Source organism: Gallus gallus, chromosome 4, assembly GCF_016699485.2.
Source record: "Gallus gallus isolate bGalGal1 chromosome 4, bGalGal1.mat.broiler.GRCg7b, whole genome shotgun sequence".
NCBI classification, from domain to species: Eukaryota; Metazoa; Chordata; class Aves; order Galliformes; family Phasianidae; genus Gallus; species Gallus gallus.
Window position 1 is genome coordinate 81,603,764 of NC_052535.1, and position 23,320 is coordinate 81,627,083.

At 43.7% G+C, this 23,320-nt stretch overlaps 1 protein-coding gene across 8 annotated transcripts in view; it reads right to left on the bottom strand.

Annotated features, from left to right (window-relative positions):
• Positions 1-22,332, bottom strand: part of MSANTD1 (Myb/SANT DNA binding domain containing 1) — a 40,943-nt gene extending 18,611 nt beyond the window's left edge. For 2 of the 8 annotated variants that reach the window (XM_025150279.3, XM_046940664.1), the window contains exons 1-2: positions 22,291-22,332; positions 11,022-11,114 (exon numbers count right to left, since the gene is read on the bottom strand). In XM_025150279.3, the coding sequence (XP_025006047.1) occupies positions 11,022-11,114; positions 22,291-22,306 (109 nt within the window). In that variant the 5' untranslated portion in view covers positions 22,307-22,332. Of the gene's footprint in view, positions 1-10,774; positions 11,115-11,970; positions 12,139-22,290 lie in introns of those variants that run through there. The other 6 variants (XM_025150278.3, XM_015285857.3, XM_040699319.1 and 3 more) reach the window with 6 other exon arrangements.
• Between the last annotated feature and the right edge of the window lie 988 nt (positions 22,333-23,320).

Genomic DNA, 23,320 nt, shown 5'->3' on the forward strand with positions numbered 1-23,320 from the left:
TCAGCGCAGTCGTACCAAGTTCTGACTGCATCCATATCCCCATAGTGGTAGGGGATCACCAGGACAAGTTTAAGGAAGGAATATGGTTTCGAAGAGGAAAACACCGTGGGTCTGTTGTTGGAGAGCTGCGGCTCATCTGGGGCCAATGTACACTACTGTAAAGAAAAGGTTGCTTTTCAGCCTTTAATACAGCGTTAGAGGTTTGTTTGTCTCCTCCACCCAGACTGTGAAAACAGTGATAAACACTGCTGAAACCTATAGCATGTTATATATACTTGGGGGTGGGAGGAAGGTTATGCCTGGTCTCTTCTATAACAACTTTTTTTAATCCAGTTTCTGGTTCAACCACCAGGATGGGGTGGGAAAGAAAACCTGTCCAGCTGCAGCCGCTTCGTTCCGTGTTGGTCCACAGACATTCCTCTTCTCATCCACATGTGCTGGGCACATGTGGGACTGCTCCTTCCGCACAGCCCTGCCTGCGGGGCCATGCCCCCATGGAAGGGAGGCCACAATTGCCCCGAATACGCATCTCTTACTTCTCTCTATGCTGTTTCCTATTAGGGTTAATTGACAGATTGATATAGTGGCATAGTGCTATTTAACATCTGTTAAATAAAAGAAATGCTTTCGAATAATGCCTCCCTTATTCCCCTCCCCTCAGCAGCAGAAGGGAATCTAAGTTTCCAAGACTCAAGTTTTTATCCCGTCCTCTGAGAAAGTCATCACTATTAATTATAGAGAGTCTGCCTCCTCTGCATTGCTGAAGTGCACGTGCCCAGAAGTGCCTGTTTGCCTATGTGGGCCTGAAAACAAGAAAAGGGAGTCTTTTACCCCAGAAATCCTCCCTACAGTTCTCCTCAGAGCCAGGGGAAGAAAAAACACCTCTCTAAAATGCACCTATCTGCTGGTTGCCCTGCAGATCTGCTGCTAATTCCCATCTTGGACTCTGAGTCTGGAGGAACAGACCTGAGAGGAAAGAGACCCTGTAATGGGAGAGTTCTCAGTCCCCTGAGCTATAGGATTTGGGGGAGAAGCTCTAATAGCAACTTTAATCCACCAGCCAGATAAGATTGGCCATTTACCTCAAGACTGGTTGGTCACCAATCCAAGCATAACTGCTTGCCAGATGAGCTGCACCTCTGCCAAACCCAAGGCACTGATGCACTTGTCACCAGCATCCCTCACACGCTCCACCTGGCTATCTCCAATGACCCCACAGCCCTCCAGCGCCAGCCTAAAGACCAGCCTGGCACAAAGTACCCCACAAGCAACTGAAGCAGTTACTGTTCTCATAGTGAGGATGCTTTTCCTCTTAGAAGCCAATGAAATAAATACCAGAACTACTGAGTACACCTCTGTAAATAACTGCCCTCTGTAGCTGATCGCTTTCTCCATTCTTCTGTTCACAATCCCTTCTCTGTGCTGCAGTGACAAATCTAGAAGTGCATTCACCTCAGTGCACTCAAAGATCTCATTCATGCCCTTCCTTTCAGCACACTCCTGTTCCTAAGAGCTCAAGAGATCGTGAACCTAATGATCTTCTCCACAAACTGTCTAAACATGCTTCCATTTTGGAATCATATGTTAGCTTGAGTAACATCTCTCACAGCTGCTCTACTTTTCGTGGTGATCTTAAAGATAATGTTGGCCAACACTGGGACACCAAGTGTGTTATGATACAAGTATAATTTCAGATGGGTCAGACAGAAGCCTTATTAACTATAATTGTAGTAAGAGAGCATGCAGACAGCATCTCCCATCAGTTCTCTGCCTAGTGATCAGAGACCCATTTGCTTCAGAAGTAAGAAGTGAAGGAAAACAATAATTCCAAGGTTACCAAAGCCAGATATCCATCCCTGGGAGGGATGGACTCAGGTAGCTTGCTACGTGCCACCGTTCTAAGAAGGAACCAAACAGTGAGTGTGGGATGATTTGAGGAGATGGCTGTTGGAGGAGCCTGTAGGAGTGGCACACCCAGTCTTATCTGAGCTCAGAGCTAAGAGCTGGAAACAACCAGAGACTGTTAACTTCCAGTACAAAGGTTTCTTCTTTTAGTTTGGGGATTGGGGATTTAGATTGGGGGTTTTAGTTTAGGGATTGATTTCTTAGCCAGACATCTCAAATCTTAAACAATTTTGCCACCACATTAACAAAACCCAAGTGCACAGAAGGGTTTCTGCTTTGCAGATGGGGATCTAATGAAGTTCACCCATACATGTTTCTACCACGGAGTTCAGCTTCTCAAATCCTAACGTATCTGTTGCAAATACTTCAGTGATCTGCGCTGACTGCATACACAGCCTTCAGCTTTGCAAGTGTGGAATAATGCATGCCAAATAGAACTTCTTTTCACCAAACTTTGGGGTAAGGATTTTTTTCCCTTGCATTTGCAGCTGGATAACAGTTATAGTCAGTCAACCATCAGAGCTCAGCCCACAAATCCTCAGTCATTAAACAGTGACTACACAAGAGCGTGTCTGATCCTGATGTTAAGGGCTGTGGTAGAAGTTGGGCAGCACCTCCATGGCAAGATAGAATTTATTCCGTGACAGCCCAAGATATTTCTGCGATTTATTTCTGATATCCAAAAGGATGGCTGCCTCTACAGAGGTGCTGACACAGGTAGCTGCCTATTTGGATTTCAGAAATGAAAGTACATTACTTTGGGTTATTTTTAAGTCAGCCAAGACTTTAAGGTCTGAACCCAGTTTTAGCACTGTCAGCAAGTACCATTTTAGGCTGTTCACGCTCAAAGCCTCTGAGCAGTGCTACAGAGGAGAAGGTCCCTTGCTGGAGGGTGCGTGGGTGTTTCAGTAGGGTGTCCTGTAATGTCACATATAAATCAAATAGCAAGCTTGTTTGCACCCTTTTGTGTTTTGGGCAAGATGTAGAGAGCAAGGTTGCTTAAGGCACAGGCCTGTCCATGCTCCATGAGCTCTTCAGTATGGCTCACGAGGAGAGTAACACAAGCGAGCAATAACTAGACCTTGAAACAGGACTGTCACAGCAGAGCATATGTTCATCCTTTGGTTACTTTAGTGCAGACACGTTTCAAAAGGTATAAAAGTATTCACCTGTTTAAAAACAAAAGCAATCGGTGCTTACACTGCAGTGGGATACTGAGTTTTAAGCTCAAAAAAAAAGCTGTCCACACATTTTAGGATGCTCCTGGAAAGACCTCATTGTGTCCTTCCAGTACTTGAAGGAAGCTTATAAACAGGAAAGGGAACAACCAGCCCATGGCAGGGGGTCAGATCTTGATGATCTTTAAGGTCGTATTGCAAAGACAAAAAGAATTTACTCAGACTGAGGGACTACAGTAGGCATCTCACAGTACATTAAAAGGACAGTCCCTTTGTCAGAAGGTCTACAAACTAATAGAGACACACCACAAGGGAAACAAAAGAGTAGGAACAGGATAGATCTGGATGGACAAGTGACAGCAATACATTACAGAGCAAAGGTCACTGAATGGTTGAATAGCTTTTACATACGTGCAAAATAAATGTTTTATGCCTGCAAAGAAGCCTGACAATAGCAGTGAGTGCTCTGGAGGAAGCTGGCTGAGGGGAAGATATACAGGGCTGAGAAAAGCAAGCCTTCTTTGCAGAGAAGACCTTGATGATTTAAAACTTAGAACGAAAGAATAGGAAAAATGAACATTTCCACAGAAACACTGCTATGGGGCCGCAGGGCAGCCTTCCCTGCTGTCAAAGCAGGCAGCCCAGAAGGACAGTTGTCTATGAGTTGGAAGAAGCTGAAAAGGTCTTTGATTTCATTTTGATAGGCCACATCCTGCTTGAATTTCACTGCAATCAGAATCATTTCCCAAAAACAATTTGATCTTGCTGAACTGACAGATTCTGACCAAAATAATCTCCTCTGCCTATTTTAGTAGTAACCATGGAAGCCAGCTTTTCACAGACGTTCAGTCTAAGGGAAGGATGGAGGGAAGCAGCAGGGTGAGCACAAAGAAGGTGGGAAACGGGGCTTCAGCAGCCTGAGACCAGTCAGACCAGGAATCATCAGCAACAGACAAGGGGGAATTGGAAATATGTGGAACTTTAGAAGAAAAATCTCGTGGGCTGAAGGGAACGCAGGGAATTCACAGCTTGGAGAAAACAGGTATAGATAGGAATGCTGGTAGTAGTTAGACCAAAAGTTATGGTACTAAGTTTATGTTTTATGTTACAGTTTTGCAGGGACTCATGTTTCAGACCCCACTCTCCTCTCCTCTGGGCTGAACAAAACGAGGGACATCAGCCACTCCTCGCACACCTTGCTTCTACACCTTTCCCATCTCCACAGCCCTCCTTGGGATGCTCTTTAATAGTTTTATGCCTTCCTACACTGTGGTGCCCGAAATAGCACACAGTGCTTGAGGTGAGGCCACACAGCAGAGAGCAGAGGGAGCAGAAACCAGCACTTACTCTTGTTAAACTTCATATGATTGGTAATTGCTCAGCTCCCCAATACAGGGAGCAAAGACCAGCTCTATGTCTCACCCTCCCAGTTCAACTGAGGGCAAGCAGAGTGTTTTGGAGGTTTGCTTGCCCTTCAGAAATCGTTTGCAGTTTCTTAGCACATGGAGCAACCCTGCAATATGTAGTAACAGACACGCTCCTTTTCTGAAAGGGAAGCAACAAAACAGATTAGAAAGAAAAATCACTCTGTTCCCAATGAATGGTTTGCTGAATCCCCCTGAAAAGAAATCTTTTTGGTCTTGCTTACATACAGGGGTTAGTCAATAAGCTCTCTTGCCCAGGTTTGGTTGCTAGCATGCAGCACAATAAAATGTGCTAGAAAGCCTCTTGTTCATTAAAAACTGCTCCTAAAACACTATGCAAATATTTCTCTTTCAGAAGTAAATTCCTCTGAGAACTTATTCTAAACAGTTCATTTCGGATGTAGCCTTTAATCTGCTGCAGTTTGGATCTGACATGTTTTGCAGAGGAAAAATAACAAAATCCTCGTTGCACAGAAGTCTGTGCTCTGCCTTGCACTGAGCAACTTTACTGCAGCTCAGCAGAAAAGCAGCCAAGCCATGAAAAAAGCAGATGATAGCAGTGGGTTTTGTCCATGATTCTGCTGCCCACGGGCTCCTTTCCTCCCCAGAGCAAGAATTAATGCCGCCGTTGTAATCCCTTACTAGCAGAAGCACAAAAGGCAGCAATTGTTAAAAATAAATACTTCAGGAGGTTATCAATCCATTAGAAAGATGCTCAGCTCCCAGGTTCAAACAGATGAGATCTGGCCAAGTGTAAAGCACTTGGGATTCATGTGGGATACCCGCTAAGCAAGTTTTCATTTCGTTTTGGTAGCAAGCATTACAGCTGTGTTGAATAAGTGGGTCCTAGTCTGCTGCTCTTCCAGAAAGAGAGTGGTTTGGGCCCCTTTCCAGTAACCACCGGCCTTGGAGAATCTGCAGAGCAAGTCACTGGCAATCCCCTGCCAGAAGCCCAGCCTCGCTGCTCAGGGCTTGCTACTGGCTTGGCAGCCCACTGCATCCACCTAGCAGCCGTCTGCATCCCCTCACCGTCCTCCTGACTCCCTGCCAAAGCCTGCGATGGGAGCAGAGCGTGGGGAGGCTCTCAGCCCCAGATTTTGAAAAAGAAAAAAGAGCAGACAATCAAAGACATCTGCCAAGTTGAGGAACGCAGGAGCGTCTCCAGCTCTCCCTCTGCTCGACGTACCCAGGCTATCCCTGCTCTTTTCCCCTTGTTAAGTTTTGCTCAGCTATGAGGACCCACAGAGGAAGGTTTACAGGATTAAAAAAATATTTCAGATAAAATATTTAGGGCACAGGAGATTTCCATATCAAGTCATAAAAGATTTAAATACTAAAATGTAAATGGTGTTTAGGGTATTATTGCAAGGCAGCTTCAGGAATGGAAATCTTAGAAAAGTGTTTCAATCCATAAAGTTCAGATGATACTTGTAAAAGACCAACCTGATCTGAGAGCTGCCAAAAAGGTAAGTAAAACCAGACTCACACACACCACTGAGCTTATCAGCTGAGGTGGTTGCTAGTGGGAGCTGAGGGCTCACAAGAGGTAGCTGCCATTCCTGGGACAGGCTGCCAAGCACTGCCAGTCATCCCTAAAGGGTTTTGGTGTCCTTTTATGAAAAACGTTCGCAAGTGTTCAAAGGGATCCAACTGCTCAACCGGAATCATCAGAGCAAGCAGTGCTTGGTCTTGACTTTATTCCCAACGCTGTGCTCTGAGTGCTTCAGGAAAGTTTAGTGAGGAAAGGCACCCCACAGAGGCCATGCAGACACGTGGTCTGTGAAGTCCTGTACAGTCTACATTTGCAAATGCTTCCCCCAGGGATGATTCTGCCTAGGCTCAAATGATCTACACAAATTCTTCAGCTACCAGCACGGTGGATCACATCTCCAAGATGAACACAACTGGCAACTGAAGTGCTAGCTCTCACGTCTTGTGACAGGCAAGATAAGGAGCCATCTCAATTAGAAAGGTGTATTGTGATACACGTATAACACTGCTCCTTTTAAGTGGCTTGCCAGTATTTGGAGTCTTGTGAGCTTCTCCATTAGGAGAAGGCATTAGAGCCACTTATTTTCTCTGGGATGTTCCAGTCTAGCTCTCTGGACATCCTGGTTTGGCCATTTCCATCTTTTACACCCAACCATGCCCCTCCAGCCTGCCTTCTGCCTGGAGACGCCACATCTCCTCTTGCTGCTTTCTTCGTAAGCAATGGATTGCAATTGCTTGCATGTTCCCCATTGACTCCTGGCTTTTTCCAGCTGTTTTCCCTCTCTGTGGCTATCCTCTGTTTATCACACACGGCTCCACTCCAGTCACTCTCTAGCCACCAGGGTTCAGTTTATATTCCAGCTTTAACACGCTCCTCTGATTCGTGTATCAGCTTCTATTGTTTCGGCTATCACTAAATAAAGGAGGGTGTACTGACTTCCTTCCATGTCCTCAGTGAAAGACAAGAAACCCATCAGTCCGTGGATCAAAGAAATACTTTCTAGCAGTTGCACCCAAAGTATTCCTGCCAGCCTTACAGCTTAGAGTCCAAGGACATCACTCTGCCTCCTGTCATAAATTCTCCTGAACAAATGCAAACCCACAAACTGCTTGTGGATGCAAATTCCTCTACCTCCAACACTAGCTGTCCACCGCCACCAGTGATTTTAAAACCCTCCCCAGAGTTTTTCATTCAACACAGCATTCGGTTTTGTAAGCCAGAGGATATGCCTTGAATAAATATAGATCTGCACAGAGAAAAGGAACATGATTTGCTTGCATATAAATACCCACTGCGATTTAAGTATTCAGATGCAGAGGCAAGCAATGCTGATACTGTACCAAAAGCAGCAGCTTTTGTATATTGGTACCTACCACTCTCCATTCCCCTGCTGAGTGGACCATGCAAGCGAGTCACAGAATATCTCTAGTTGCAAGGGACCCAAGGGGATCACTGAGTCCAGTAGGACTGTTTTGAATGTGGTAGAGTCATCATCCCTGGAGGTTTTTGAGAAAAGGGTAGACGTCACACTGAGCGATGTGTTCACTCTGATGGTTGGACTGGACAATCTCGTTGGCCATTCCAACCTTAATGATTGTATTGATACTATGATTGCTGGTAGATTAGTGACCACTGAGTGTTTTTTGTAGAAAAGCTACTCCAGTAGGTAAGAAAATAAGAAAACGGAGGGGCTACAGATTCAGTTTTCAGTAGTGCAGAGCCTACCTATTTCCAGCCAAACTCCACAGGAGTTGTTCACACTCAGCATAAATAAGAATGTTATTCTTATTTATGTTAACCTAACCCAGATGTTTCAAGGTGGGGGGGGGAGACCTTAAAACATGTGGAACCTAAAACAGCACAGATGTAAGGGACACCCACTCTGAAGATGTAAATACAGACAAGGGAGAGTCTGCGGCAGATGTGAATGGCACGAGAGAATTCTTATCGTTTCATTGCTAAACATTAAATTGACAGATTTCTGCATAGCCAGAAGGAGCTCTTTTGGATCCCCATCTTCTAAGCAAATCTTCAATTGCTCAGGAATTTGGGATTATTTGATTATATAAAATAGCTTTAATGACTGTAGGGCCAGAGATACTTCTAACCAAGGTAGTTACAAACCACCATCTGATAGCAGAGGTATTAAGACTAAACAATTTAGAGAAAACCAAGTCAGCTCACAGGGCATTGTCTCATTCTCTTAAATTATAGAAGTGGTCAGTTTTTTTCATTTGCTGCGCAAACAGAAAGTAATAGTGCATTTCCCACGGGAGGCACACTTTTGCAACTGTTTACTAGAAGCAATCAGGCAGCTCAGAAGTACTTAAGGAGGTCAGTTCTCCTCCTACTTCACTGTAAAAGAGTAAAAACTACTTGGACTGGCTGTAGCTCCTGTTTTGCTCAGGGCTTCCAAAGAGCTCAGCAGCCTGATCAGCGAACCTTCTCATCCAAGGGCATACCAAGTATGACTGCCCCTTGTCAGCCCCTCATAAGCCACATAAATGAAAATATTCTTCTCTTTTAAAATGCAGCAGCTTTAACCTAATAGCGATGGTTTTCAGGTTTGTGCAAGATATTTTCTGCTCTTTTTCCCATACTGTCTATAATGCCCTGTAGCCATATTACAGTGGCTGAAGCCACTCAAGGAGACCAACAATGCATAATAGTTATCAGTCTAAAATATTCCATCCTAATGTCATGATTTTCTTCACTTGCAACACCTTCCTCTCTGCACACTTTGCTTCATGACAACTGTGCAGGCAGATTATATTAAAGCTCGTGTCTACCTTTTCAAATGATTTCTCATCAAGTCTCAGTGGGAAATAATTGAAGATTAAGCTAATCATTCCTTGAGGCCTCTTACAGAGTATTTCATCACTTTTTGTGAATACATTACAAAGAACTTCAGTGAAGTGCTCATCTTCCAGGACCACTGAACGCGTGAGCTGTGGCAGCTGGATGGCCCAGAACACACCTGGGAAACGAGGACTCGGGTCACGTCCAGTACATGGGACAAGACAAACCCTACCCATTTCTTTTGGCAACAGCAAACATCTTCCAAAATATCATCCTGCCTTTCTGAAAGCAAAACAGCAGGTCTGACGCGAGCTGTTCAACATGACATCACATATTCCCAACTAACTCTCTGATCTTCACCGTCACCTAAAACCTGCAGCTACCATAACCTTTGATCCCTGCTGTAACCAGCTGCCACAATAAGCAAATTCTTTCATCAACTGATCTGTAGCTCCTTTCCTGATCTCAGTGCCTCTCTGGGCATCTATGCAGCTATCAGATAACTACAGCTGACATCCAGACTCCCATCAGCCACTGGGTAAAAGCCGTAATGTTGGGTCACAGCAGATCCAAAGACAAAAATTAATGTGCTTTTTCTGCAGCATCTTGCAGGAGTCAGTTAACCAGAGATGAAAGCCAAAAGAAAGGTCCAAAAAGGTTTTGAAGCAATACAAAATGCCCCTTGGAATGCGGGAACCAGATAATTCTTTCCGTTATGAAGGTCCTTAGAGCAGAATCAGATACAACCTTGCTAATGTTTGCTTTGATAGAAATAAACATTTTCAATTTCCTTCTGAAGATTCTTCCGCTATGAGGCAGAGGAGAATCCATTAGAATGGTCACTGCTAACTTTGGGAATATTCTTGGAGTTTTCTATACAGCTCATTAAATATATTAGAAACTCTGTTCTACTCTGCCTCCATCTGTGGTTTCTATCTTACAAACAAGAACTCCTTCAGGCAGGCAAGTTCCTGCCTCAGCATTTAAAATACTGCTGGCATTACCATTTATCAGTCTTAAAGCTACTGGAGTCACTTTCACTTTTAAGATAATTTAGATTTTTCCCACTACTTTTGACATACCACAATAAGGAAAAGCAAGATCAACCTTAGTTCAGATTATGAACATGATGTAATATCGATATTACTCTGCATCCAAAAATGTTCCAGTCAATTCTCTTTCATTCCCAAATGCTCAATGCTTGAAACAATAGTAAAACAGTAAGTAGATTGTTTGACTGAGATTTTTGTTTATATTTGACTAGTGTTAATTATCTTCAGAGAACCAATATCTGTGCTGCTTCATACAGCACAATACATACGCATACACGTATTACTTGGCTCTTTTCTGACAGGAACTGTGCTAGCACAAGTAATGGCTGAGGAAAGGAGGGGATAACTGAAGAAGGAATGAGCCATTGCCTCACAGCAGAACACCTCAGAAGGCAAAAGAGCGTTTTATTTTCCCTCTAAAATCCAGAAACATGTTGCATGTCCCTTCAGACTCTACACCATCTTGGGACAAAACTGAGGTTGTTAAAAATCAAAACCCTTTTTGGATGCCACAAGCTGATTTTCTACATGCTATAATTTTGCATAAGAATCGATTAAAAGAGAAAATATTTTCTCTTTCTTTTAGCAATGTTCTTGTAGCAAATTCTGCAGGGAGGAGCTTGGGGAGACAATGAGATTACATTTCACTACGTGACCATAAGACGACGTCCATCACAGGACACAAAAATGTTGGAATCTCAAGACCATGAAAAAATGTTAAAAGCCCACATACGCCTCACTGTGTTGGTTGATATCTCTGATACATCCACTCACACAGCAATGACAGAGCCAGTGCATCAAAGGAAAGCAAACAGGTTTCAAGGATAAAACATCAGTCAATTAAAGCCTATAAAAACCCAAATCAGCAATCACCACAAAAAGCAGGTATTATAATGTGAACTCCCCTCGTCATGACGTACAAACCTGTGAAGCAAATCCTTGCAAGGGTCTGCAACAGCGATGGCCTTGACCTCCTCCAGCTGAAGAGGAGACAACACAGCAACTTCTCCACGCTCAGAAATTGCTGCCCCAAAACACTCTTCTGCGTTCCTTTGCCCTGGTTTTCAGAGGTGGAGCAGTACGGAAGCACGGGCTTGGGAAACAGGAGTGCACACACCTGCACATTTATAGCTCTGGGGTTTTTTACGTTGTGGAAGAAAATCTTCGGTACCTGCTGTCCTGGGAATAGAAGATCCTCCATGAGCCTTGAAGTCAATGCAGGACTCGTCACAGCAGATCACCAACCCACAGCAGAACTTCGTATCTGGGGGGGAGGGAGGGTTCAACAGAACAAGATATTATGCAGGGAGGGAAATGAAGAAGAGAGCAAGAAACATTTCTGAGCAATCAAGGAGGAAGGTCAGCCATACGTAGGCAAGGTTGTCTTATAAAGGTCTAGCTAAAGTGGGTTCAGTTCAGTTTGCAAACACCAGCCTTTGAAACAGCATGGAGAAATACATTCGCTACGCAGTGCGGTCCCACCATCAACAACCTGAATAGGCCCATAAGCTTTCAACAACCTAATTCCTCTATGAAAACTACTCAACCTTAAGCCAAACAATATGACAGACATTCTCATCTGGACATCTTTGCTGCCAGAAGAAATTCTCTCTCTTAAAAGGGATCCCAACCTCATCCAGCCGACCAAAGGACACACTTTTTCCTGCTTTTCTCTCATCTGCCAAGTAGTTCCATTACCGTTCAATGCTCAGTGCTTTGTCCTTCAGAGGATCATAAATCGTTTTGTGAACATGGGTGGGTCCTGAGGGTATTGTTTGCATTACACAAGGAGAACCCGCAGATAATAAGAAAAAATTTCAGAAGTTTCTAAATGACAGAGAAACTGAAGTGATTTTAAAAACAGAACTGGACATTGCAAAGCTGAAGTCAAACTTGTGCGTCCTTCAGTCACATCTCAAAATCACACTGCTCTTAATTCACTCTAAGGCAAGGTCCTCAAAGCCGTAGTAGTACCTACAAGTACTATAAAGGGGAAGAATTTCCAAGTCTAAGACTCCGAATTAACCACGACTTCTCCCCTTCTCCACGGAAATAACTGATTAGGTGCCTGAGAGTCCACAGGTACCCAGATTTTTCACCAACAGAAGGTATCTGTGCACCTCAGGTTCTTACTCCATGCTGAGATCCCACCATTTTGGCTGAGCTGAACATCTTACCACTTAGGCACATGAAAACCCACTTGAGACTGAGAAGTCCTGAGCGCAGCTAAAACTCCTCCACATGACTCTGGAGTCAGTTTGAGAGAGCAGCCACCCCAGCTTTCATTTAAAGACATGGCCGGAGGAGGAGGGAGTGGTTGGGGTGGCATGAAAACAGCACCTGCCGCCAGGGCAACGTGGTTTCAACTTCTCCCTGCTCAGATAGGTGCTGCGTTTGGACTCTGCCTCCAGGGCTAGTTTTGATTTTTATCCAGAGATGCTTTAACACAAAATGTTTAGTAAGCAGGTTTGGGAATGGTGCCAGATACCTGCTCCCCACCTCCATTCAGGGGAGGTCCCTACCGGTAAGCTGCAGTCAGGTTCCCACTTGCTTCTCCTCTCTGGCTCTATGAATCCTCTCAGCACTGTGGCACAACTTCAATAGGAAGGGCTGAGAGGTTGCCTACAGCCTGGGAAGGGACAGGTGGATTTGAATATCTCTCAGGAGAAAGAGGACCCAAACCCAAATTCAACCACTTCTGAGAGAAGTATTGCAACCACTACGTTATTATACAAAAACCACCACACCAATCATTTGTATCTTAAGCAGTGCGCACACGGCTGTGAGCTGAGGCTTTGGCAGCAGGGCAGGTTTGACTCCCCGGGCTGGGTTTAGAGCTTGCAAGTGTGGGAGCTGCTCGTGGGATGCAGCAAAAAAGCTGGAACAGGGAATGGGTGGGAGAAGGGTACCAGGAATAACAATAGGTACCAGTACAGAGAGTTCAGTGGACAAGATTCATGGAGGGAACAAGACCTGGGAGCAAGCACAGAAGGAACTGCAGGGGTTACCGTCTGGAGGGTGGAAGCTATTAGCTGGCAGCAGACATAAAAATAGATATACTGGCTCAAGTGCTAAGAGCCTGGCGAATGATAATCAGTGACAAAGGCAGTCACTTTCATCTCTACAGTTCCTGCAGGAGCTCAGGGAATACGAAATCTTCCATGTCAGTGCAAGAGCCGGGGAGATTTGGGTATGTTGAAGAGGCAAGGCTGGAATTTTGGTCAAAGGAAAGGAGTGGGCGCACCACTGCGGCCTAAGACATGTAACCAAGTTTTTAGGGTTGCATGGCAAGTCAATGCTCTTAAGACAAGGAAACACAGCTGTGCAGTTAGGCTGAACACCTCGTTATTGTACTCTGAATTAAACTCAGGCTTCTCTTTTGCATAATCTGATGGGACAGACGTTCATCTGATATTAGTAAGTGTCACTCTCCCAAAACCACCAGGGGTGCATCAGTTCCGATCAGTTGAAGTTTTAACTCCTTATTTAGGTTAAAACATCAAACCAAATCTCCAATGTCATCACAAAAGTCTTTTTGCCCTGAATTTTTCTTTGTTTAAGCTGAGACTGAAAACCAGCTGGACTCCTCAACTGTTAAGCAGATTAAAACTCCATAATCAAAGAGGCTGTTGAAAATTCCTGCAGTTTTACAAAGCATCCTGTCCTTAGTCTAGCTTCCTGCACCCTCTTCATCCTCAAACAAAAAGCACTGAGCTGCAGAAACATAACTAAGAGATTATGACAGGAATTTTTTAAGTAGCTGATGGCCAACGTGTTTTTATCACAAACCAACGCAGTTTAAGTAACAGATTCTTAGATTTTTTAATCCTTCTAAGATTAATTAGTATAAAAGACAGTGATTATTATTAAAGAGCATGTACACACGTGTTCTTAAATACTCTGAGCCCAATTTTCTTCAATTTTGTTGTTTCTTCCAATTCTTTAAACGTGTGTTTGAGAAAAGCACAAGGACAAGAAGCATTTATTTGGAAGCTGCAGATTAGCCATTTGAGAAAATGTGCACGTTTTAATCTTCTGGAGATATACTAACCTTAAAAATAGAAGCTCTGTGGTAGAAAAGTGACACTTTTGATGAAGTAGGAGGGTATTTGGCTCTAAAACAGGACAGATGAGCAGGCTGGTTAAAAGGAGATATCTGCAATTCATTTTAGTCATTTGTCAAGATAATTTTGTAGTTGGGTGTGCATAAGAGCTGCAGAATTTGTTTCAGACCCATTCAGAAAAAAAAAGAAAGTTCAATTCTGATTTAAATTTCAGGCTAATCTCAGCGACACAGTTATTAGTTCATCCAACAGCATTAAAAGTGAGCAGCAAGTTCCACTAAACCTCCTCCCACAGAAGAAGAAAGCGACAGCTAACATCCAGCACTATTCCACACCAACGACTTTTAGACAGAGTTTCCACTCACCTTAACAAAGTGATAATTTAGAAATCTCTTATCAATGAACACAACCTCCTCGCTGGACTTCCACAGCTCTGAAGACACCTGCTGGTGGAGTTTAATATCCTACCATCTACGGCATCAGAAAATGGCTGGGAAACTTGTCTTAGGAAGAAGTATACAGCTGAACAGAAATTAAATTCCTTGGACTTCTCTTTTATTCTAAGAAAAGAGAAGAACGTATCCTACATTTTGATAACACTGAGCACAAGGACCCAAACAGCATATGGTCCTTTCAGCCAAGCACCTGTTCCATATAGACTATATCTTCACTGACTTGCTGCAGCCATTTCTTCCATATTTGCAGTGGTTTGGGAGCCTTACAAAGTTTAGCATTGCTTTTGCCATTTGGAGAACAACGCTGACCAATCCTGCTTGCACCACGCACATTATTTAATTAAGTATCCAGAAATTAATTATGCCATATGCCAATACACAGTGTGCTCTTCCAGCAGCGCCTGCTACCCAATCCCAAAACTGCTACAGTACCACCACCTTCACTCCCTTATTCAGTGGCAAACAAGCTGGTGTTGTCCTATATTCCTCCTCCTGTTTCAGCTCAGCATTAAGTCTTAATGCTTTGGTGTAATCTGTTTTCTCAGACCCGTGGCCAAAAAAAAAACCCAAAACAATGCAGCAAAGATCTGTAAGAAAATCTACCCTCCTGTGTAGCATTCCGACAACACCCACCATCCTGTACCTTCATGCCATCCTACATCCTCAAACACTCAGGCCCCAGCTCTTGGGGGATACGTTCTTGGTGAGACATCCATTCACATCAGCAATGAGCACTCCTTCATCAGTGAGCCAGTCACTTCTGTGCTGGCACGTTACAAATAAAATCTGAAGAAATACCCCCTCTAGTTTACACTCCTGTCCAGATCAGTCATCAAAGATGCTCCACATGCTAGAGATCGGGTGTTGGCTGCAGACCTCGAAAAGCTGACAGTCCCTAGTCAAGAAATAGACTCAGGATATGAGCCCAGCCTCTGAAACTAATGCATCAAATTAAACATTTACTTTGATTCAAATAGGTATCTTTTCTGGGACTGGGAGCCTCCAAGATAAATGTGTGCTTCAAACAAGAACCATCAGACCTGACAGTGTATTCTCCATGGATCAGGGCAGTATCTCTGCAAGGAAAACTAACACAACAAAAGAAGGAAAACACTTAACTACCATTATTAGAGGGTTTTTTGTTTGTTTGTTTGTTTTTGCATAGTTATTCTATGACAGAAATTAACTATGACTCATTTAATTCTCTCTCCCGGTCACAGAAACAAAAGGGCAGCTATCTACTGAAGATTTAGCAGAGCTGGACAAGTTTGTTGCGTTCAAATCAGAATCAGAATTCTATGGCAGCATTTGATAAAGATATAAAAAATTATATATGACAGTGCCAGCAGTACATAGGATGGACACTATGGCCACACAGGTCCTTACCAACTCTGCATTTAGGTTCTCCTGACAAGAAGCCACTCTGTATCTATGACCATTCTTTCAGCTTTTCTGTGTACCATTTCTACTTCTACTGTGTTCAAGATAGTTGTCACGCTGTGCCATTGCTTGGGCTCATCATGGATTTATACAATCTGATTAACATCCCATGCATCTTCATGATCACTACTAGTGACTGAGTTGATATTTCCCAAGAACAATTCACAATAACACCAATATATTTTTCCTTCATGAGTGCCTTCATCTCCGTGGATGCAAAGGTTCAGTTTTCCACTTGTGTGCTACTTCGCAGTTTTCTATCTTGGGTGAGAAAATGAAGAATATTCAGTCACCTTCACAGGCATTTTTACTTTTAGCTACCTTAAATAATTCTTGCAGGCAACATGTTTCTCACCTTTCTTTTCTAAATCATTGGTAGATAATGTAATGGTAAAGGTACCAACAAAGACTTTTTTAGCTGGAGACTTCCCTGCATTTGGAAAACTGATGATTCATTTCCTACCCTCTGGGTTTGTTCATTTCACTTCTAGCTAATTAGAACCATAACCAGTTCAAAACTGCACGAGTGCTTTTCGTTTGATGGTCACTGGTAAGGAACTTTGCAAGCGCAACTATACCTTACCAACCAAATTACCTCTCCCCACGTGCTGCTGAGCTTCAAAATACACAGATCTGTGACAGCTTCCTTCTACAGAATCTGTTTTGACATTTACCCAGTATATCACAGTTACGCTGCAAATTCAAGTCTTCGTTTAAGCTTCCATAAGTTTGCCCAAGGAAGGCTGGATTTACCAGTGTACAGAGCTCCTTAAGCATCACATTTGCCACCATCACTTGCCACAACAACTATTTAATTCATATTAAAAAAAAAGCAAACTGTTTGACAACTCTTCATTTGGGAGCCTTGGGTGGCAACCATGGATACCACCTATTTTTATCAATAGCATTACGCATTTTGCAGTTTGTTCTAAACCTCTCCTGCTGACACTTCGATTTAAAACAGTTCTTTAGACTCTTCCAGATACAAAAACACTCCAGAAGAGAAGGCACTGTGAGTTCCATCATAATGATCAGTAAAGCAAAGATTTATTTAGCCTTTCTGTAACATCCCTGTGTTCTTTGAGTGTTCTTATTACACTGCAATCATTTACCAAGCCAATAGATTGACAGGTTTCTACTCTTTGTGTGTTTGAAGGAGTATTCTTATTTGTTTCTGAGTATTGGCAAGTTGTTCCTCAAAATCGATTTTACCTGCCTTGTTTAACTTGCCTTATTTAACTTGCAGAACGTATGCTCTTTTCTGTTCTCTCTGTTCAGACTTGATCTCTACTTTCTGAAAATGTCTTTTTTCTCCTAACATCTCTCTGCTCTTCCATTTAACAATACCAGCTCCAGCCTTCTAACAGAAGCAAGATAATTCTTCGAGCTCCTATAATAATGTCTTCATGTTCTCTGCAAGTACCTCACTCTTTCAGCTGTTCCTCTTAACTACAAAATCATGAGTCATTTCTGCACGTTCTGCAATCATTTCATTGAGCAGATTTTTTCCTTAGCATCAGAAAACTGTGTTTGTCCCTATCACTGCACGTTGCTCTTGGTTAAAATGGATGCTGTCTTTTTCCTGCTAAACCATCTGTTTCACACTCATCCATCACTTTCTCTGCTGTCCCTTACATCAAATTCTGTCCCTTCCCCTTCTGACCCTACTGTTATTGTCATTGCCATTTCTCCCTTTCTTATGCAGGCAAAGCTCCTTTCTTCCCTTGGACTTCACTGAATGAACTCCTGATAATGAAATGTCTCAGACAAATACAATCCTCTCTTCCAAACAAAACTGTTGCACTTGCCAAGAAGAGTCCATATTTCCAAAACAGAGTCCTCTGTTTTGATACAGAGAATTTTCCAGATGGCTTTAGACTATGTTTCAGTCATCACTCTGCAATAATACTAATTGTGAGCTCATTCACCACCAATATCAACACACCCACCTCCTCATCTCTCAGAGATAAGAAATGGGTGCCCTTAACCATATTCTTTCTTTGTTTCCCAAACAAGAGTTTCCTGGAAAGACAATTTCCTGACACCTCTGATACACTTTGGATGACAAGTGTAAGAAGCTTAGCTTCTGTCACATTTTTTTAAAGCCACTGTAAGAAGAATCAGTGACACAGATGAGTGATTTTCATCCAGGAGATTCTAGCATTGTTCCACTATCTCATGCATTTATTAGGAATTCATTTCCTTCTGGAGCCTCAAGGGAAATTTCATAATCAGCACACCTGGTATGTATAGTATAAATAATTAAGGGGATGCCCTCTCTAACGATCTATGCAGTAAGGCAGTTCTGCTGTAAGAAATGGCCTGGATCACAGACGCATTGGAAGAAGGAATTAGGGTTTTGAAATCCTCTCAATTTTCAGATTCAAAAATCTCATGACCATTTACTGAACTGGGGTGAGTCAGGGCTCTCTCTGATCCACAAAGGAACCTACTCAACCACTTTGTTTATGAGTTATTTCAACATTATTCCTTCTACACTTTCGGTATAGATGGTGCTTTATCACCATTTTTCTATCCCAGAATATAATTTATTCCTTGCCTTAACAAAAAGTTCATGACACCAATTAAGCTTACAATCACATTAAGAAAAATACTTGTCAGTTTTGGCAATGGGCAAGTCACATATGAACTGTTTTGATGACACAAAATACTTAAGGCAAACCATGTTCAAGAGGACAGAGATCATGAGAAGTCCTACGTGCTCAGTTTTATCAATTCAAAAAATTTTGAGGACAGCAGAGCAGCTACAGCCCAATCCTGAGACTTTTGAGGAGGCTCTATCTGGGACATGAAGAATGCTGAAACACTCACAAACTGGGAGCCTCCTAAAAAGCACAAAATACATAGGTCGCTCTGAAAGTAATGCCTTCTATTCCTTTCCGTGGAAACTACAGAGATGAAGAGCACAATAAGACTATTTGATAGAGCAAATTCTCAGCTACAAAACTATTTTTCAGCATAGTCACCACCATTAGCTGCGCATTTTCACCAGCAATGAGAAAGAGTCTGCATGCCACGCTGATGAAAATCTGCACCAGTGGAGGTGATGCACAGTTTCACAGCTGCTACATCAGTGCCATTGCTGGGAAATTGTTGGCCACACACTCCTTTCATTGGTTTGAACCGATAGCAGTCAGAAGGCACCAAATCCCGACTATACGGTGGTTGTTGTAGGACAGCCCAGCCAATATTGGCAGTGTGCTCCACACTGTTTGAGCACTCATGGGACCCACCTGGCACAATCTTTGTGACATTTCAACTTGTTAAAGGCAATCATCAGCTCTTCTTTTTGGGGTGTGACAGCTGTGTATGGCTGTCTGGAACGTGGCTTGTCTTTCAAGTCACTGTTGCCACTGCAGAAACACATCTCCAACTACCTCCCTGTGTTCACATCCGCTGTTTGGCGTCCATAAATGTTCACCAAGGGTCAGTGAATGTCAACATGTGCCGTTTTATCCTCATGGAGAAATTTAATTGCACACTTTTGCTTTATACACTCTTCCATACCAAACGCCATTTTATCAGACCGCCCCTCTGCTGCCATCTGACACATGGTAACAAAACATAAGGTAATACTGATGGGGAGGTCCAACCTCTGCTGCCATCCCAGCACCATCTGCCTCCGACATCGTGAGTCAACAGAATAAAATAGGAGGCTTTATTTTTGGAGCAGCCCTTATATATTATCCAACACGGACAAAGTAGTCAACACCTCCCTTGCACTGCAGAACACACACATGGATTGTCTGATGACTCACAGTAACACATTGGCAGCATCTGCACAATTTTGATCTAAAATAGGGGTTTTGTTCCTTTTTGAGGGCAGAGTCCCCCAGTGCCTGGACAACTGTGCATCCACCAGCTTTATCTTAAATGCTTTGCGTCTTTCTCTGCTTTACCGTTAGAACACATTCGTTCTGATTTCTTTCTGCTGCCTCTGATTAATTCCCTGCCTTAATCTGTATTTAATACATAAACTACAGATTCCTCACTTGAAATCTCTTTTTTGTCCAATACTCAAGTTCTGCTTTAAAGCTTCTGAAACAAGCTCAGTCGAGGGAGAGTGCTTCACTTGAGGCCGCCATCTGCAAGCAGCAGTGTTGAAGTACTGCACAGTGAATGGCATACTTGTGATCTGGAATTCAGCCTGGCAGATAAAAGAGGTTAGACAGTTCATTTAAATATGCTTCTTTCGTATGTAACTGAAATTAATTCAAACACTGAGACTTGCTCACCATCATTTCTTCTATTTCCCAACACGTAAGCTGGAAGTAAGCAGTTGGATCAAGGAAATCAGCTTCTCATAAAGAGAATGTTTTGTTCTAAATACTGGTCGCTTTTTTTCAGCTGAAAAAATCTAATGAGTAATTTATGGCCGAAAGATTGAACTTGAAATGAACAAAAGCAGATGAACATACAACAGTCATTATGTAAACATATTCCCATCCCTTTGACTTGCTCAGTTACCTTAGGCCCATCAAAGTGCTTGCACTTTTTTCTAAAGCGATTAGATTTGAAAGACCTGGGCCTAATTAAATCTATTACTATTAATGTCAGCAAGCTGCGTTTCAACGGGTTATAAAGCAAAGCACTGTAATTAGCAGAATTTCTGCCTAAAACCCTGGGCAGCTCTTATGGCTGCACACTGCTTTAAAAGGACTCTGTTGGGCTGCAAGGATGCTCCCACACAGGTCCTCCAGAAGCGGAGCTTGGTGGGACATCTCAGGGTTATGTGAGTTCTCTGAAGAATACTAAAAAAATGAACACAGAGAGCTTATCTCACAGTTTAGAAAACAAGAAGCAGGAAATAGCTACCAAGACAGGTGGATCCACACACCCTGTGCTAAAATTGAGATTTATTTCAGTGCTGCCGTCCTGCCCTGTGTGGAGCAGGAGGATACAAGAGATCCGATTCATAGAAATATTAAGGCTGGAAAGACCAATAAGATCAGCCAGTTCAACTGCCAGCCTGTGCCTGTGGCCACTCTCGACCACATCCCTCAGTGCCACATCTCCACATTTCTCAAACACCTCCAGGGATGGTGACCCCACCACCCCCCTGGGCAGCCCGTGCCAATACTTCGCCACTCCTCTCATGCAGTCTGAATCTCCCCTGGCACAACTTAAGGCCATTACCTCGTGTTTTATCGCTTACTTAAACCAAATTCAGAATCCTGAGAAAAAAAGCAGGCTTCTGTGGAGAAAAAGTGGTAACAGAAGGTCTCTGGACATGTCTGAAGGAGAAGCCCGCTGGTGAACTGAGCAATACTTTCTCCCCTATTTTGGGAAGCTAGCATGTGATTTGGAAGCCTGCAGAGAGCAGATATATTTCACAGGACGGACACTGGATAACTTCACACTGGATAACTTCAGGTACTTGGTGAAACTTGTAGGACTTAGCTCTCCTCATCTGCACGCTTCCTCCTGCTCCAGTGGGAACCTGCACAACTGCACCCTGCTGAGCACACCAGCCTGCTGCAGAGCCGCTTCCACCCCCTGTGCTCTCGGTACTCCCCAGCTGCAGGCACGAAGGGGTTAACGCAACTCGCAGCATACATTACACCGTGCTAAGAGCATTCCACAGAAATACCATCCCGAAGGCAGCAGCCAGGAGGAATAGCTAACCTTACAGACGCTCTGTCAGGGCAACGCACGCACACGCTCGCTTTCTAAGCTCAGCATCAATGGGGCACTTTGCAGGGCACTGGCAAATGCCTGGAAACCCACGGGCATAGAAATTCAGCAGTGCAGAGGACAGCTGCACCAGAAATTGGAAAGCGATTCCCACAGTGTTGGCTGTGGAAGTTGCGCTTTGCTTTAAGCAGACTCATTTGAGATCCCACCACCTGTCTACGAGAAGACATTTCCTATTTCGTCTTAAAAGCTCTGCCCTCTCCTGTTTGCGTGATCATACCATGCAGGCACACACTTACAGGCAAATAACAAGCCCACAGCTGCAACCGCCATGGGTACTGATCTGTATCGGGCTGTATAGAACAGCACTGTGAGCTCTCATGGGATTTTGCTGTAAAAGCAGTTGGAACTACAATTAACAGCAGCACATCTCGGGATAGGGAAAGACGTATAACTAGAAGCTAATTAGGAGGGCAAACACTGAAGCTTGTTAGCTGAGATGCTAATGAGAATTATACTTGAGTGGCAGCAGCCTAGCTATTCAGAGTTAATTAGAAACCTCGGCTGATAGTATCCTGCTCTTAAGAGCTTTCAAAACAAACAACTTGGAAGAACTGTCCTGCAGCTAAGGATCCTGCGTGCCACATCGGGTGACTCGTGGGCACGGGGAACAACACTCAGCCCTCACCCTAAGTCAGCAGCGTATGGAGAGGGAAAGGCTTTGGTGTATGTTATGTATATAAATAATAAATCCAGGCGCTTCAAGGGAATAATCTTTCTGACATGGCAACACGGCAGCAGTGCAGATCAGGAAGCGGGGCCTTACCTGGGCTGAGCTGCATGGCTGAATCCTGCTCTGAGCAGAGCCAGGGAGGCAAGGCAGAGGGGCTGCGTGTTTAAATGTTTCCTCTGTGCCTGATTGGAAGCGCAGGAGCCACTCAGGGCCAGGGGAGAGGCTGCTAAACTCAAAGGAGGTTGATTGTCTCAGGAAAAGAGTGGATACTGGAGAACCTGCAGATCGGTTCATTGAGAGTTGAAATACAGGAAAAGGTTCAAGTGTCGCACCGGAGAGAAATGCAGAGGAACTGAGGGAATTTGCAGGCTTGCCTGTTTGCACTAAAACTTGCTGCAATTTCAGCAAAATCTGGTCTTAATTCCATTTATTGAAACCAATTGCAAACCCATGTAGATACTCTTAAACAGACTCAGCTTTGCAAGAGAATATCAGCGTAATTAGGATCTCAGTTCAAACAGAGAGAAGAGCCTCCAACAATGATTTTAAAGCAGTGTAATTAAACAGATTTCAAAGTATAACCTCAGCTGAAGGAATGCAGCTTTAACTGCAGATGTGACCCAGCAGTCAGGGGCTGATGGTGAGAGAGGATGGGGAGCTGCATGTGCTGAAGTCTTCAGTATTTGGAATACAGCCTCCTGTGAGGTTCCCACTGCAGCAGAAGAGTGTGAGTGCAGAGCAGTAGGAGTGCCCGCTAGGAACTACAGTCCACAAATCCATCCTCTTCTAAAGCCAAAAACCTGCCTAAGCAGTATTCTGAAGAGACAAATCTATCACATATCAGCTTTGGAACCATTCTTTGCTCCTGATGCTTTCGAAGCAGAGTCGGGGATTGCGGTTATTCAGGTCTAACAGGACTTGTGAACCCTGATTGAAGCCAGAGGCAAAATTCCCCAACCTCCAAAGCAGTGTTGCTCGGGTTTCACTGCGCAGCTCACATGAGGACCGTCCCAACCACGAGCAGCACACCTCAGCTCAGCAGGCAGCAGCCCACCAGTGACTCAGGACCCAAGGGAGGTTGGACTTATGCAAACCCAGCCCTTTTGCAAACCCAACCCCACCT